Raw genomic sequence first — 16250 nt, forward strand, 5'->3', positions numbered from 1 at the left:
TGAGTGTGGCATTAAATTGTCCTGGTCTAATGAAAAAAAAATCCTTCCCCCTATGCTGTCTTTAAACGTCTATTTTTCAGGAATAACAATGGAAGGGATTGACTAAGCTGAATTGCGCTTGCCAGCACACTGTCTGACCAGAACACTCAGCCCATGTTTGTGCTGCACGGAAGTATCTTTGACTGGCATTTCTGTGTCTTGCATTTTCCCCAGTCACATTTCTGGCACACTAGCTAGTAGTGACCCTCATTTTACACAAGCAGGGGCACTTGTCTGATCCATACCAGCTATTTGGCATTAGCTGGATTGCAAGATAAGAGAAATGCTTTGTTTCTATCCATTGGTGGAAGGGAGAGTGGAAACAGAAGAGAACCTTGGGAGAAAGAAAAGCCTTTGGTTGTATAGTTCAAGAGGAAGGAAGTGCTGCCATACCATTGGATGGGCAGCCAAAACCCAGAGTTTGGTCCACGTGTGTCCCATTTTTTTCTCTCTTCTCTGAAAATATACTAGATGTGTCAGAAAGGGTTAAGTACCAGCAAAATTTTCCAGGCAGAACCAAGGACTTAGTCTGCACCTGCTTCTTCCTGGCTTGGATTACCTGCAGCCACAACTGATTGGATCAAAACAGAGGTTCCCTCCTGAACTTTATATTCATGCTTCATATTCTGTTCCTGAAAGCTGACTGGTCCTGGCAAACAGAAGGCACGCTACTAGCTTCTACCCCAGTCCTTGAGGTGGCTGGAATGACTTGTTGGCTTATATTAGACATAGGCTGGTGGATGTTTTATGATAGATTTCCTGAAAACTGAACTATATTATGAAACTGATGGTTTCCCTAAGGGTGGTGAATGCACTGTAGCCCAACTTTCCATTATTAAGTGTTATGCTAGACTAAGAACGGAATATTTTGTGAGGAATAAAGGAATGTGCTCTTTTTGTATTCCAATTTATTGAAGTAATGATGATTTTATTATTATACAGTGAACTATTTGTTTATTATTTAATCAGGCGACTATAATATCATCATCATAAGAGAAATTTTGGTATGAAGCCCATGCTACAGAAATCACCAATTAAAGGACACACAGGCAAGGCAAGGCGTTGGGGTCAACAAGGCAGGGCCACTATTGGATCCATAGATTGTTGGGGTCCCACTGCTACTGCCCCCCACACACCCCAGAGACTGGCCTCACTCCCACATTTTGTGATGCAAGGCAGCAGAATGAGAGTCTTTTGACGCTCTGCTGTCTCCTCTCACACGAGAAAATGAGGACTTGTAGGAATGTCCTATTTCTGGTGTGGGGGGGGCAAGATGGAACAGCTACCGATTCCTCTTATTCTCTCTCTCTTTTTAATTTTAAAATAGGGGGTTTGCCTTTCTCTTTGAAGAAAAATCAAAGGGTGATGCTCTAGCAGAAAGATGGGAAGGCTTGGATAGGAAGGCTGCCTCTGAGCATCTAGAAAAGAGTCCAGTAGCACCTTTAAGACTGCTACTGGACTACAACTTTATTGTAGCATAAGCTTTCAAGAACCACAGTTCTCTCCATCAGATGCTTTGTTTAAGTATATACAGACTGAAATTCTGAAGATCCTCCCTTCCTTATGCTTCCCCTCTTCAAATTTCAATTTGATCAAAATGGAATTGATTAGAAACTGACTCCAGATTTCTAAAAAGAGGAAAAGAAAACAGGGCCGTTTCCAGATGGCTTACCGGAAGCTGATCCATGCCACGATGTTGTGGATCGTGCCGGGGAAAACGCGAAATATTGCGTTTTCTCGTGCGACGTTGCGCAAAACTCGCGTTTTCCCTGGTGTTTTCCCTGGCACGATCCACAACATTGCAGCATGGAGCGGCTTCAGGTAAGCCATCTGGAAATGGCCCAGGTCCCCATACCTGCCCCCCCCATGATACCCTCTCCATGCTATGAAAAGCTTCAGTGATTTTCTATTTCTACACATTAAGCCTCAGGCATGTTGGCAACCCTAATCCTAAGAGAAATGGGAGAGAGTCTCTTTTTTTTATTACAAGTTTGGCACATAAGGGTGAGATGGAGCAAACTAGAATGCAGGATTTTTTCTTACCTCCTTGAAAGTTGGAAGGAAGGACACTTTGTTTGAGGGAAACAGTCCCTGAAGAATTTCATCCTAATTAATTGAGAGAGAAAGAATGTTGGGATGAGTTTCCTGAAACCAATGTAAATGTTCACCTGAACACAATAACAAAACAATACTGATTTAAAGAATTCAAACCAATTTTTAATGACTAAAATAATTCAAATTCTGTGCACATCCATACTGCATATAAGGTTCCTGGCCTAATCCAGCCATCAAGGCTGCATATGGGAGGGAATAAGTGGGCCAGGCAATACCATCTTGAGGAGCATTTGCTTTTCCCTTCCTGCTTCAGGAATTACAAGGTTTGGGGTGAGGCAAATGCACGAACCCATGGGTACAAGCCCAAGACACAGTTTGCTGTTTTGCTTTCTTAATTAATTAATTAATTTTCTTGTGTTTGGGAGCTGCTTAGGGCCTGTTTGAGGAGAAAAGCAGCTACAAATATTAAAATAAACTAATAAAGAAAACACATAGGAATAGCTCTGATAAGACTATCAGCAATAGCACAACAGTTCTTCAGGAGTCAGTTTAAGGTGCCATCCTAAACAGAATTACATTCTTCTAAGCCCGCTAATTTCAATGGATTTGGTGGCGGAAAGTGCCATCAAGTCACATTCAATTTATGGTGATACAACAGGGTTTTCAAGGTAAGAGACCAACAGAGGTGGTTTACTGTGGCCTGCCTCTGAGTAGCGGCCCTGGAATTCCTTGGTGGTCTTCTATCCAAGTATTAACCAGAGCCAATCCTGCTTTACTACCAAGATCTGACAAGATTGGGCTAGCCTGGGTCATCCAGGTCAGGGCTCAATGATTTTAAAATGGTTTAACTGTTTAGAATTACAGTGTAAGACTTTCTACATGCAAAACATGCTCAATCTCCATAATGTTTATTTCAGAACATCTGTCACACATTATTTCTGATTGTATTGAGGATTGTATTGTACTGACAAATTATAATGGGATCATTAATCCACTGGTATTAAGCCACATACTTCTTTGAGGAAATAAAGTAGACATAAAGAGAGAAATATTTTAAATATGATACAAAACTTGTGAAATGTGGTTCATTTCAGATTGATATTCCAAGTAAACAAATCATTAGATGCCAGTTACACATTATAGCATGGATTATGATGATTAGTATGCTGTGAGTTTAGTCCATTTTATAACTTCTGAAACCATTAAGGTTGATGTTGACCAGTTTTTATCATGAAGTATTTTTCAAACTCTTGGCAAAATCAGGGCATAAGTAATAGATTTTGAATTGTACATGAAAAACCATATGTGAAATGGTTCATTAAAATTTTAATAGAGTCTAATGATAAATAACATCCATCATTTTGTAATCGTTTCTGTCCCATTTTGTGGAATGCTTTTGCTTTATCACAAAGGCTACACTGTATAAAAAGTCACCTTTTGGTTCAGCACCAATATCTTTTATTTTTTCATATATTGGCCAATCGGAGTAAAATGCTATTGAATAGCCATCTTGTAAAATTCTTTCAGAAATTCAGGCCTGTAGAAGAAGCAAACTGTCCGGTACATAGTATTGTAACAGTCTGTCCTTTTTAATTGCACAAAATGTATATCTTTTTGTGAAAGTTTATAATACTATGTGATAGATTTTCAATAGTACATTTTTGTTATCATTTGTAGGCCAGGTCAATGATTAATTTGCTGCTAACCTCACAAGAAGTAGTTGATTGAAATGATGCAATTGACAATAATGAGGCTTCTTGATCTGGATCATTATCCACTTGATGATTGTCTGGAAAAGTTAAAGAGAAGAAATATAGGTGGCAAAGTCTTTGTCATGTTTTAATCAAAGGTGAAGAGCAAATAGTTTGAGACATATTGAAACATATGTGCTCTCCATGTCTTGCAATATCATATTCGTCTGTTACTCTTTTTCCACTTAGCTATCTTTTGTCCTTCTCACAGGCAACTTACCACTGGCAAGCAATGTCATGTGGCATTACTGGACTATTTCCCCAGAAAAGCATACCTCTTTGACTTATGTGTTACCACTGTGTTTTCAGAGGGGTAACCAGTTCAGTTTGTTGTAACAAAGTGTAGTGGCACCTTAAACAGTAATATTTTATTCTAGCTTATGCTTTCAAAAAATAAAGCCCCCTTCTTCTCTTGGAATAAGTGGTTCCACCCAAGGTAGACTTTTTATGTAGAAAAACAAAATGAAGAGTAAGGTTAAGGGGCCATGAAATGCAGGAAGTATAGGGTGAAATGGAATTACAAGCATACACAACACTACACCTGATAATATGTAATAAAGTACATGCTCCTAGTTCCCAAACTGTTCAATGTGTTGCCCCCATTCTTAGAGCAACTTGGATGTTTAAAAGAAAAAAGGGCCATTTATCCAGGGGGTTCTACAGAATCAGGATGAACCGCAGTCCTAAGAGAGCTCCTCTAAAACCAGCGAGGGTAGTTAGGTTGCCATCATTTACCCCAACTAAGCCTTGTACAGAGGGGCAAACTACAAGTGACGAATGACATTTGAATGGCAAGTGTATTCCTCCCTGTTCACTTGCCCTCCACTTGCTCTCCACTCGATCCACTTGCCGTTCAAGTGTCATTCATCACTTGTAGCTGGGCCCAGAGACTGGAGCAAATAGGCCTCAGGTTTTAGTGGACTTTATCTGAGAGGCAGCTGTGCTGACTCTGAGTCTTCCCAAAGAAGTTACAAAGGCAACTAGACCAAACCTTGTCTGCATACTTGGTTAATTTGGAGCTAAAAGCCAAGGAATACCATGCAGTTATGAAGAATATTTTATTTTATTTTATTAAAACTGTGCATAAAACATATTTGTAAAGTGTGCAAAAAGAATAGATAAAACAATAAAGCTAGCTGAAACGTATATTGTGCGTACTGGCGAAGACTTAGCCAATCTAATTCATGATGGTAACTTGCAGGGATCACACAGCATTCTTAGATCATGATGGGTAGCCGTGTTTGTCTGTAGCAGTAGAAAAGAGCAAGAGTCCAGTAGCACCCATAAGACTAACAAAATTTGTGGTAGGGTATGAGCTTTCGTGAGTCACAGCTCACTTCTTCAGATACAGCTAGAATGTGACCCATCTGTCCTTATATCTTGGAAAGAGTGATTTCAAATGCCAAATGACAATAGCCGGTGAATGACAATAGCAGGCATGATTGGATAGAGTGGGGTAAGCAGAGGGGTGGTGGGTGTGGAGAAATCAGCATTGGTAATGAGACAGGAAGCCTGGGTCTTTTGACTGAATCCAGTCTTGAGCTTTGTTATCAGTTGCAGTTCAGCAGCCTCTTTGTCTAATCTCCTTTTGAAATTCCTCTGCAGGATAACTGCAGGATAACTGCTACTTTTAGGTTAGCAATTGAATGTTACAGAAGGTTAAAATGTTCCCTCACAGGTTTTTGAATGTTGTAGTTTCTTATGTCCATTATTTTTTTGTTGAAGGGGCTGACCAGTTTGTCCAATGAAGAGAGTAGAAAGGCACTGCTGACACGTGATGGCATAAATCACATTAGAGGATGAGCAGGAGTATGAACCTGAGATGGCATAGCTGATGTTGTTGTTGTAATCTAAATGTCAAAAGCCAGTGTGCAGAGGCTCTAGATCAAAATGATCTGTATGACAGTTAGACACATCAGGTGACTGAGAGTCAGGTGGTCAAGTTCCAAAGTCAGGAGACCATGAGGAAATGACTCAGCTAAACTCACTCATGCATCTGATTGGTTGTCTATATGTATAAATTGCTACTGTGTACATTATAGTTTGGCTTCTTTCAAGTCCAGATGTAGGCAAAGCACTTTGTCTCTCTGGACTATAACTTGTATATTGCTCTTTATCCACCTGTAAATAAATTGTATTATACACCTTTACCAAACAAGCAAGGTGTGGACTCTTTCTGGATTCTCCTAAAGCTGGTGCAGTCACGCTGAACACGCTGTTCAACAGTTGTTGCAAATGATTTATCTTCTTCTGAGCTGCTTACCTCATACATATAGGGAATCTTAGTGGCTACAGTCTGCAATCAGTCAAGAAAACCGTGAGGCACTCACTCCCCCTTCCTCCTCGGTCTCATTTGTTTCATTAGTTATTTATTAAGAGTTTCAGCATGTGACTGGCTGTGTTGCCCAAGTGCACCTAACACTAAACCTTTTTGATTTTTAACTGTGCTCCCCCAGAGCTGTGGTGGTTCTTTGGGAATTAAAATTAATTTGGGATTTGTCTGTTTTGTGTACCTCAGTCTGTGCTGTATATATGGTGTCCTAAGTATAACTCAACCACAACACTTTTTTTATTTTATCAAACAGCCCAGTAACAAAATTACATACATTTCATACAGGGATGGCACGCCCATTGAGGCAGGTCCAGCCTCCGCCTCGAGCGCTGAGATGCCAGAGGGGGCACGAGGGGCAAGGGCGTGTGCTGCAGAGCTGGTGGTGGAAGCTCTGGCAGCTGAGCAGGAGGGATGGGAAGCTGCTCGCGCACCACCCCAGCTGCCTGCCATGTCTGGCCCGCAGCTGCTGCAGCCTGCCAGCCCTCCTGCCCTGTGCTACTGTCACCACCAACACACGCCCTCAACTGGGCACAGAAGCCGCGGGGCAGGCGTGGCAGGTGTCCAGGGTGGTGTGCGGAACAACAGAGCAGGAGGGCTGGGAGGACACATGTGCACCTCCCCAGCCACTCGCCACACCCGACTGGGAGCGCAGGCAGCCTCCACGCACCATCCCAGCTGCCCACCAGCCAATGGGGCCGGCTTGCTGCATGATGATGTCACACACAGTGATGTCATCACGCAGTCCGGAGCACGTGCATGCGCACACTCTGTGTGCACACATAGGGGCAGCCTCGGGCACCAGAAACCCTGGCACCACCCCTAATTTCATACATACTTCACAGTATCTTATCTGACATCTGGGCTCAAACATAGCACATCATGACTGGCAAGGGATTTTCTGGCTCTTGTGGAAAGGATCTGCAGCATGGTGGGGGCAGAGCTGGCAGAAAGAGATGGAAAGAAAGGAGTGATTTTGAAAAAGCAGCAGCAGCCAATAGTAGTACTAGTCTATCTGGTACAGGAAGTCCTTGCTGCAAGCCCAAGCTACTGTTTTTCCAAGTTAAGTGGCTGCAGTGCCAAACTGCCAATTCCTGAAGCTGCTTTGTGTGTTAAATGTTTCCTATCAATTATCCCATACATTTTAATATTAATCATGAGCACATTTTATGGCCTCAAAAAGGGCATCCCCTTAGTCTATCTGTCTGACATTTGGCATTATAGATGTACCAGAGAAGCGCTCCTATCTCCTTGAGTTTTGTCCAGTTCAGATAGAAAACCAGGAAGATACGTGTGTGTGTGTGTGTGTGTGTACTTCCATTGAAAGCAGTGGGAAATAATAATGAAATAAAATTATGAAAACAAAATAACAAAAGAAATAATAACAAAAAAGCATACAAAATAGCAGTCCCTTTGGAAATTAATAATAAAAACTAAAGAAACAAAACAAACTCCCATGCACAAGTCTAAGTTTGCTTTGGTGTTTCAGTCAGCAGCAGCAGCCATGGGTCACAAAAACTATTCCATGCTGAGATACAATATTTTCGTAAAGTTCATAGCATTAAATCAAAATTGATACATCTCAATAGCATACCAAAAAATTAGAAACAATAGCGGATTGTGTTACATAAGCGTTAAAAGACCATAGCCTCCTTATGAAGTGTGTTGCATTCTCTGATGTCTACACAAACACTAATTTTGGAAGAATCAATTGCTCTGGAAAAAAAATGTCTTCCATGCCTAGAAGCATGAATTAAAGAGAGAATTAGATAGTGTTGTTGGTTGTCCAGCACACATCATTCACAACTATATACAGAAAGAGGGAGACACATTGTCTGCAGACATCGAATATATCATAATAAAGATTTATAATTATTTCTCCATATATACGGCAAGAACAGAAGATCTCAAGAGTTACTGCGAGTTCATTGATATAAATTACAGACAATTATTGCCACATGGCAGAACAAGATGGCTATCGCTCTTTCCCGATATAGAATGTTTACTGTAGTTATTCCCTGGTGTGAATTTTTTTTTATCTCACTCCAATCCACCATCCATATTGAAGAAATTAAATGACTCAGTGAAAGCATATCTGTGGCACCTGCATTCCTTAATGTCAATGTTCCATACAAAAATCAAGAGAATAGAAGGTGGAAGGGTCTATTTGGAGATTTTCATTGTATTGCAGTCAGTTTGTCAAATGTTGCAACCTAGAATAGAAGCAGCCTTTCTTTCACTGATGATCCTAAGCAAAGGAAAGAAAGATAGACAGGAGCAAGAATGTGGTCTTATTATGAAAGAAGCTTCTTTCTAGTACAAAGCACGTTTGGAATATTTGCAGAAATTGACAGTTTCTTTTAATGAGTATGTCTGTTTTCACTGGATGACTTTAACCAATGCCTTTTCTTTTGATAATGCACAGTCTACCATACTTGTGAGTCTGAGATGTGATGGTCGATGATGTAAAATGTTTTGAAGACTTTCGTTGAAGGTGCTCAAATTGATGAACACTTCAAAAGTGTGCCAATTAGTGAGAAGCGGATTAAATATTTCAAAACTACTTCAGTGCAGACTGCCATTCTGAGTTGTTTAAAATAGCAGAATTTTTCTTTTGCATTCCCGCACATAATCCACATGTTGAGAGAATATTTTCTTTAATGAATGCCCAGTGGACAGATGACAAGGGTCAAATCCACATTCACCCATTACCCGCATGTTTATCGGATATCTTCCGTTTGCCTCTTCGTTCACATTCCTGCTTCCAATCCGCCTTTCTCGCGCGTCCCTCCGGTCACACGGCCGCTCGAAAACCGCTTTTGGGGGCGGGACCTTTTTTCCCCGCCCATTTTTTAAAATTTTTTTCAGCGCACTTTTCCGTTATTTCGATCTTGCCTTATAAAGAAACATCATTGAAGATAATGATGCTTCTCTTTTCCCCACTGACAGCACTGATGGCTCTCTCCCGTTTCTTTTTTGGAAATTTGGAAGCATGTGGGAAGCTTTCGTGGGCATTTCCTATGCAGGACAGTTCAGTGCCTGAATTTTACTGAAGTTTCACTTCCTTGGAGTGTCATTATTTCGATATTTCATAATTTCGATATTACAGTAATATAAAATAAAAAAAATAAAAAACAGTTAAAAAGGAAGTTTCGCGGGTCCATTCTGAGGATGGATTCACCCCAAAATGATTTTTCAAACTACCAGATTTGATTCAGAAACAGCATAATCAATAAATCCAATGCTATGAAGTCAAAAACAGTCTTTTGCAGACTACGGAGCACTTGCAAGTTGAATCAGCCAATAGGAACTCTTGGAACAGCCGGAGAGACAGGAAGGGGGGTGGTTTTTAAAAAAACCACGTAAATTGTGCATTGGCCCGTTCACAGCCACCGTGAAACTCCCGTTGAAAACCTGTGACCACATATTTGGGAGAAATGCGAATGAAATGCGTCTGTTTAATGAGGTAATGTGACCGGCACTCGGGATTGCGTGGGGAATACGGGGAATATGCGACTTAGAATGAGTAATGTGGATTTGACCAAGAACAGATTTACATCTGAAGCTATAAAAGGTGTTCTGTTACTGTATTATAATGCAGTGAAAAAGAGCAAGAGTCCAGTAGCCCCTATAAGACTAACAAAATTAGCTTTCATGAACCAGAGCTCACTTCTTCAGATACATTATAATCTTAATCTACATGACTACTCATGCCTTCAATTCTACAAATACCTACTTGAACAACCAACTCTGTTTAGGGAGATAAAATCTTCCAAGTATTCAATATTGAGGTGTCACTTCATCATCAGTATGTAATTATTGGTGTAAGTATAGAAGTGCTTAGTGATAGGTAAATTAGTAATTTTATGTAAATACAATCTTAAACAGAGTTACTCTGTTTAGGACTGCACTGTGTGTATGCTGTTTGCTTACTGTGTCATTTCCCCCCCGCTTCAGTGCACACTTGTGATAGACAGACAGACAGACAGACATAAACTTAAACCCATCCATAATGGCTGGATTATTTCTGAGGCCCTGCTTCATTTGCCAGCAAGAAATTCTTACTCGTGTGGGCATTCAACATCACAAAAATTCTTTTTGGTGAACAACATCCTATTACAGAGGAGAAGCCCAAGGTGGCCAGCCATGCACTATGCTGTCTGAGATGAGTTCTGTCTGGGCTTTCTGCCTTCTCAGCTCCTAGGGTTCTGAGGATGACCATGGGGTAACTGGCAATGACAAATCTCCTTATTGGTTCCTTGGCAGTTCCAGTATCTGGCTTCAGCTAATGGGCTACCTGGGCTTCTAACCTAGTAGCCCTAGCTGGCTGCAAGTCTCCTGGTGGCCATTGTAGGTAAGAGGGCCCACAGGATCCTCAGGGTCTTTCATGGTTTTAACCTTTGTGGGGTCAGCCACCATTATATCCTTATCCTCCTAGGAGGACTCATCAGTTCCAACCCTGACACAGGGGACCTTCTACAAGAACAGCATGTGTTCTACCACTGAGACATGGCCTTCCCCTGTGCATCAGTGAATGGCAGGAAAGAAGAGAAATAGTAAGGACAAAGTTCTTGCTCTTGTCATATTTGGGTATCCAGGGTATCCAGAACTGCTTTATCTTCCCTGCCTGCCTCTGTGGTTCCAGCCAAGACCCCAGGGCCAGCAAAGTCTCAGAAGGGGGAGCTGCTAAGTTCACCCTCACCCTTCTCCCAAATCTCTCCTCTGCAGCCAGAAGAATACCTGAAGCCTCCTCCCTAGCCTGCTGTTTGGCCCCTTATATGGGCCAGGCTTAATCATGAGCATGCCCAGCAGCCTTCCCGGACCTCTCACATTTGTCTGATCCCGATTTGCCTGATAGCCTAGCAATTCTGGCCTAGTTGCTGCTGCTGGTAGTTTCTTAAATGGCAGCCCTGTGGTCATTGGGGCAGCTATAGGCCACGACAGCCTGCTGCAGCCCAGTTAAGTCTGGGAGAAAGTCCATCCCCAGATATCCTGTTGAACTTGGAATGTCTGTTCTACTCAATCGTCTCCACATCAGCTCAGAGATTATGGCAATCCTCCTGGCTAACACATATGCCACATGGATCAGTTTATCTCTTTCAAAAAGAGAAGCAGATGGACAGTTCTACAGTACTATTGATCCTGGAAGATCCATTAGAGGGGATTGAAATATTGATGGAGAAGCTGAGAGAGTTTGGTATTTTGGCAGGTTTCAAAATAAATGAACAGAAAACAAAAATGTTAACAAATATGGATATTAAAAAGCAGGAAGAATTGATGAAAATAACAGGCTTTAAGGTTGAAAAAAGGGTAAAATATTTAGGTATCATGCTGACGGGGATGAACTGTATGCTATTTCAAAATTATTATGTTAAGACAGAAAGAAATCAAAAAAGATATGTTAAGATGGGAAAGGGCACAGTTGTTCTTGTTTTGGAGAATATCAGTTATTAAGATGAATGTTTTACCTACAATGTTATTCCTTTTTCAAACAATACCTGTGTTAACTTCAGATGTACCATTTAAACAGTGGCAGAAGGACATCTCAACATTTATATGGCAAGGGAAAAAACCAAGGGCTAAATCTAAAATTCTACAGGATGCAAAAGAGAGAGGCCGCCTAGGCTTACTGGACCTGAAAGTGTATTATGCCTCCCCATGTCTAATGTGGATAAAGGAATGGATACTTCTGAGAAATGAGAGGCTCTTGACACTGGAAGGTCATGATGACCTGAGATTTAGATGGCATGCTTATTTGTGGTATGATAAAGTAAACGTCAATGCAGATTTAAAAAATCATTATATTAGGAGATCCATCCTGAGAATTTGAAATAAATGCAAACTGAGATTATCACAGAAGACACAGCTTTGGATTTCAACACAGGAAGCATTTTATAGAAGGGAGATGACTACCAAACAGGGATGGTTAACTTACAGAGACTTACTAGAATTTTCACAAGGAGACTGAAAATTGAAGACGAGGGAAGATTTAATAGCTAAAGGTTATAAATGTCAATGGTTTGTCTATGCTCAACTACTAGAAAGATTAAAATCAGATAAAAAACTATGGGGCTTTGGTTATGAAAAGAGGGAATTTGAGCTTTGTACAAATGATGAACATGTTATTTCTAAAATGTATAAACTATTATTGAAATTCAAAATGGAAGAAGAATTGTGAAAGATTGTATGGTAAAATGGACTAAAAATTTGGGGTATAATATACGGATGGACCAGTGGGAGAATATAAGGGTAAAGGGGCTCAAATTTACTTTGAGTTCCACACTTAAAGAAAATGTTTATAAAATGATGTATTGGTGGTATATGTCTCCTGAAAAATTAGCAAAAATGAATAAAGGTATGTCAAATAAATGTTGGAAATGTGAGCAACATGAGAGAACATTTTATCATCTTTGATTGACTTGCCATAAAGCTAAAAAAATGGTCACAAATTCACATGACAATATAAAAAATATTGAAGATTACTATTACTATTTCAACTAGAAGTTGGGATTAGTGGACAAACAGATGGAAAGTCAACATGGTATTTTATTTCTATATATGATCATGGCAGCTAGGCTTTTATATGCACAAAAATGGAAACATACAGAATTGTCTTCAATCAAGGACTGGATTATGAAAATGATGGAGTTAGCAAAGATGGGTAAATTTACAGCTCTGATCAGAGATAAAACATTTCTATTTTTATGGATAACTGAAAACCCTAATTTACTTTCTGTGTAAGACAAGAGAAAATGAACCAATGATTCGTGGTGTTGATTTTTAAGAAGATAAATTTGGGAAAAATAAATAGAAGGGGGCAGTATAGGAAAAGGAAAATTTTGGAGATATGAAAACTGAAAGTATAATGTTTATTAAAATATGATAGGTGTAGAGGAAAAATGGAAAATGAAACATGTATTATTGTTTTTTGTTTTTTTCTAATTTCTGTCTCTTCTTTTTTTGTACTCTCTTTACTTTCTTTTATTTTTTTGCCCTTTTTACTGGGCTTTTAATTCTATTCATAAAATAAAAAAATTCTTGGAAAAGCACAGTACTATTTATCAGGTTGTGCAGGATTCAGCATTTTTAAAGAAAGCCATTTATATTTGAAGAAGGCTTTGTAAAAAGCTTCCACTTGTTCTCATTAAAGAAACAGAAAGAACAAAGAAATAAAAAGTTAGATGCAGCCAGGCATTCCAAAGAATCATAGAATCACAGGTTTGGAAGGGACTTCTAGGGTCATCTAGTCCAACCCTGTGCAAAATGCAGGAAATTCCCAAATTTGCCTGTGAGAGAAAAGCCAGCCTCTCAGCCCCATCCTTCTCTGTGCCTGAGGTACTTTAACAACGTTGCCTCCAGGAGCATGAGCTGCCAGAGAGGGAGGGAGGGAGAAGAGCAACCACCTGCCTTGCCTGTGAGAGTGAAGCCAGCCTCTCAGCCCTATCCTTCTCTGTGCCTGAGGTACTTTAAGAACATCTTGAAGTGCCTCAGAGCCGAACCACACGATACAAATTACACGTGAATGACATGAAACGCACTTACACATGTCCCAATGTTGTTTTCAACTACACGCACCAGGAATGCAGAACCTCAATCGAACCCGTGTTCATGGTGGCACGGGTTTTCGCCACGTTCCTCCAAGACGTGGGAAGGATATCCCATCATGCATCTGCACTCTGCCTATAGATGTGCGCACCATCTACCCGCAGTTCTGAGAGCACAGTGGAGTGAGCTGAACATAGGAAGCAGAAGACCCAGGAAAAAAGGACACACTGCATCGTCGACTTACTGGTTGCGACCGCTAACACCCACCATCGTGGCCACACTGGAGCATAACATTAAGAATCCGTGCCTGGACAAGGACACGTGCTCATCGAGAGAATGCTGGACACAGGCATTTGGGGTAAGACAGGATCCTGACACTCGGTCAGTCTTGTGTAATTCGTATTGTGTGGTTCGGCTCTCAGTTGCTTGAATTAATGTTGTGCTCATCTGTTGTTGTTGTGGGGAAAGGAGAGTAAGTTGGATGATGGTGGACATAGGGAGGAGGGCTGGCATGGGGTCAGGGATACCAGTCCTCTAGGGACGTGGGAGGTATGACAGTGGGAGCTGGTCTCAGTTGAGAAGAGCACGGGGATATGGAATGGCTCGGTGCCCTACTAACCTGTGTCCCATCCTGAGAAATGCTGGTGATGGAGCAAGATAAAGAACCTTTCTTCAACACCCAGTTGTATCTGAAGATGGACGGCCGGCCCGGCTCAGCCCCAGATGTCCTGGAACATGCTTTTGGAGCCATGACTGGTTGGTTGAAGTACAGTTGACTGAAACTGAACTCGACGAAGAGGAGGGTCCTGTACTTGAGCCACGGGGGATTAGATTTGGGACTCAGGCTCCTGGCCCTCGATGGGGCACTATTAGTGCCAATTCATAAGGTTAAGAGCCAGGGGGTGATCTTGGATGCCTCCCTGAAAATGGAGGCAAGGTCACAGCGGTTGTCAGGTACTCTTTTTTCCATCTGCAGCAGACCAGGCAACTTGTCCCTTACCTGTCAACCCATGACTTAACTACAGTGATCCAAGCAATGGTCATCTCTAGGCTAGATTACTGTAACTCGCTCTATGCGGGGCTGCCCTTGAGCCTGACCCGGAGATTACATCTGGTACAAAATGCAGTGGTGCATGTTATTACAAGAGTGCCAAATAAGGCACATATAACACTGTTCTTACACGAGCTGCATTGGTTGCCAGTGGAGTACTGGATAAGATTCAAGGTTTTGGTATTGACCTATAAGGCCCTGTGTGGACTGGGACCAGCATATCTATGGGACCATCTCTCCCCATATATTCCCCGGAGGACACTCCAATCAGGGGACAAACAGCTGTTGGTGGTCCCTGGCCCCAAGGAGGTCCACCTAGACTCGACTAGAGCCAGGGCCTTTTCAGTCCTGGCTCCCACCTGGTGGAATGCTCTGTCTGCTGAAATCAGGGCCCGGCAGGAACTACTATCCTTCCACCAGGCCTGCAAGACAGAGTTGTTCCACCAGGCTGGGTCTCTGCTGGCCTGAAAAAAGAGGTGTATAAAATCTTAACCCTCCCTGTGAAGGCTGCCCACCATCCTGTTTTAAATGTGCATGAAATGTATTGTATTTTAATATGTTGTTTTTATTGTATTTTGTATTTTAATATGTTGTTATCCACCCTGAGCCCGCTTGTGGGGAGGGCAGAATAGAAATTTGAAATAAATAAATAAAATAAATCCCCCCCACACACACACACCCTTACTGCATGCCCCATACACACCCTTACTGCATGCCCAGCAGATGGCAAAACTCCATCAGGATCCCTTGCCAAACTGGCCTGGGGAAAATTGCTACTTGATCCCAAGGTTGCAGTTGGTCTTACCCTGGGCATGTAAGAAGAGGCCACAAGAACTAAGCACTGATGTAACCCTTCGTGCTCTCCCTCTCATGATCTGCTTATGTTCACAGAATAAGCATTGCTGTCAGATGGCCATCCAGCTTCTTCTTAAAAACCTCCAAGGAAGGAGAGCCCACCACCACCTCCTGAGAAAGACTGTTCCACTGAGGGACTGCTCTAACTGTTAGGAAGTTCTTCCTAATGTTTAGCCAAAAACTCTTTTGATTTATTTTCAACCCATTGGTTCTGGTCTGACTTTCTGGGACAGTGGAAAACAACTCCACACCATCCTCTATATGACAGCCCTTCAACTAATTGAAGATGGTCATCATATCACCTCTCAGTTGTTTCCTCTCCAAGCTAAACACACCAAGCTCCTTCAATCTTTCCTCATACATCTCCAGATCCTTCACCATCTTCGTTTTTCTCCTCTGGACATGTTCCAGCTTGTCTATATCCTTCTGAAAATGTGGTGCTGTCATAGTACAGCCTGAGCTTGACGAGTCCTCAGAGGAGGAGGAGCTGGAACAGCTGACGCTTGCTGACAGCCTTGCTCCTCCTGAGGAGGAGCAGCCTGCCTCCCAGCAGCTGACCACAGCTGAACGGTCAGATGCTGAATCCCAGCCAGAAGCTCCCCTTCCCCACCCAGAGCCACCAGCC

At 41.8% G+C, this 16250-nt stretch overlaps 1 protein-coding gene across 9 annotated transcripts in view; it reads right to left on the reverse strand.

Annotated features, from left to right (window-relative positions):
* LOC129326929 (uncharacterized) overlaps positions 1-16250 on the reverse strand; it is a 228339-nt gene that overhangs the window by 84679 nt on the left and 127410 nt on the right. For all 9 annotated transcript variants that reach the window (XR_008596770.1, XM_054975299.1, XM_054975290.1 and 6 more), the window contains 2 exons: positions 3801-3883; positions 2083-2145 (listed from right to left, as the gene is read on the reverse strand). Coding sequence is in view for 8 of the 9 variants with exons in the window: in XM_054975299.1 (XP_054831274.1) it covers positions 2083-2145; positions 3801-3883 (146 nt within the window). In the remaining variant the exon portion in view is untranslated. The remainder of the gene's footprint in view (positions 1-2082; positions 2146-3800; positions 3884-16250) is intronic.

The sequence above is a fragment of the Eublepharis macularius genome, chromosome 1 (assembly GCF_028583425.1).
Source record: "Eublepharis macularius isolate TG4126 chromosome 1, MPM_Emac_v1.0, whole genome shotgun sequence".
NCBI classification, from domain to species: domain Eukaryota; kingdom Metazoa; phylum Chordata; class Lepidosauria; order Squamata; family Eublepharidae; genus Eublepharis; species Eublepharis macularius.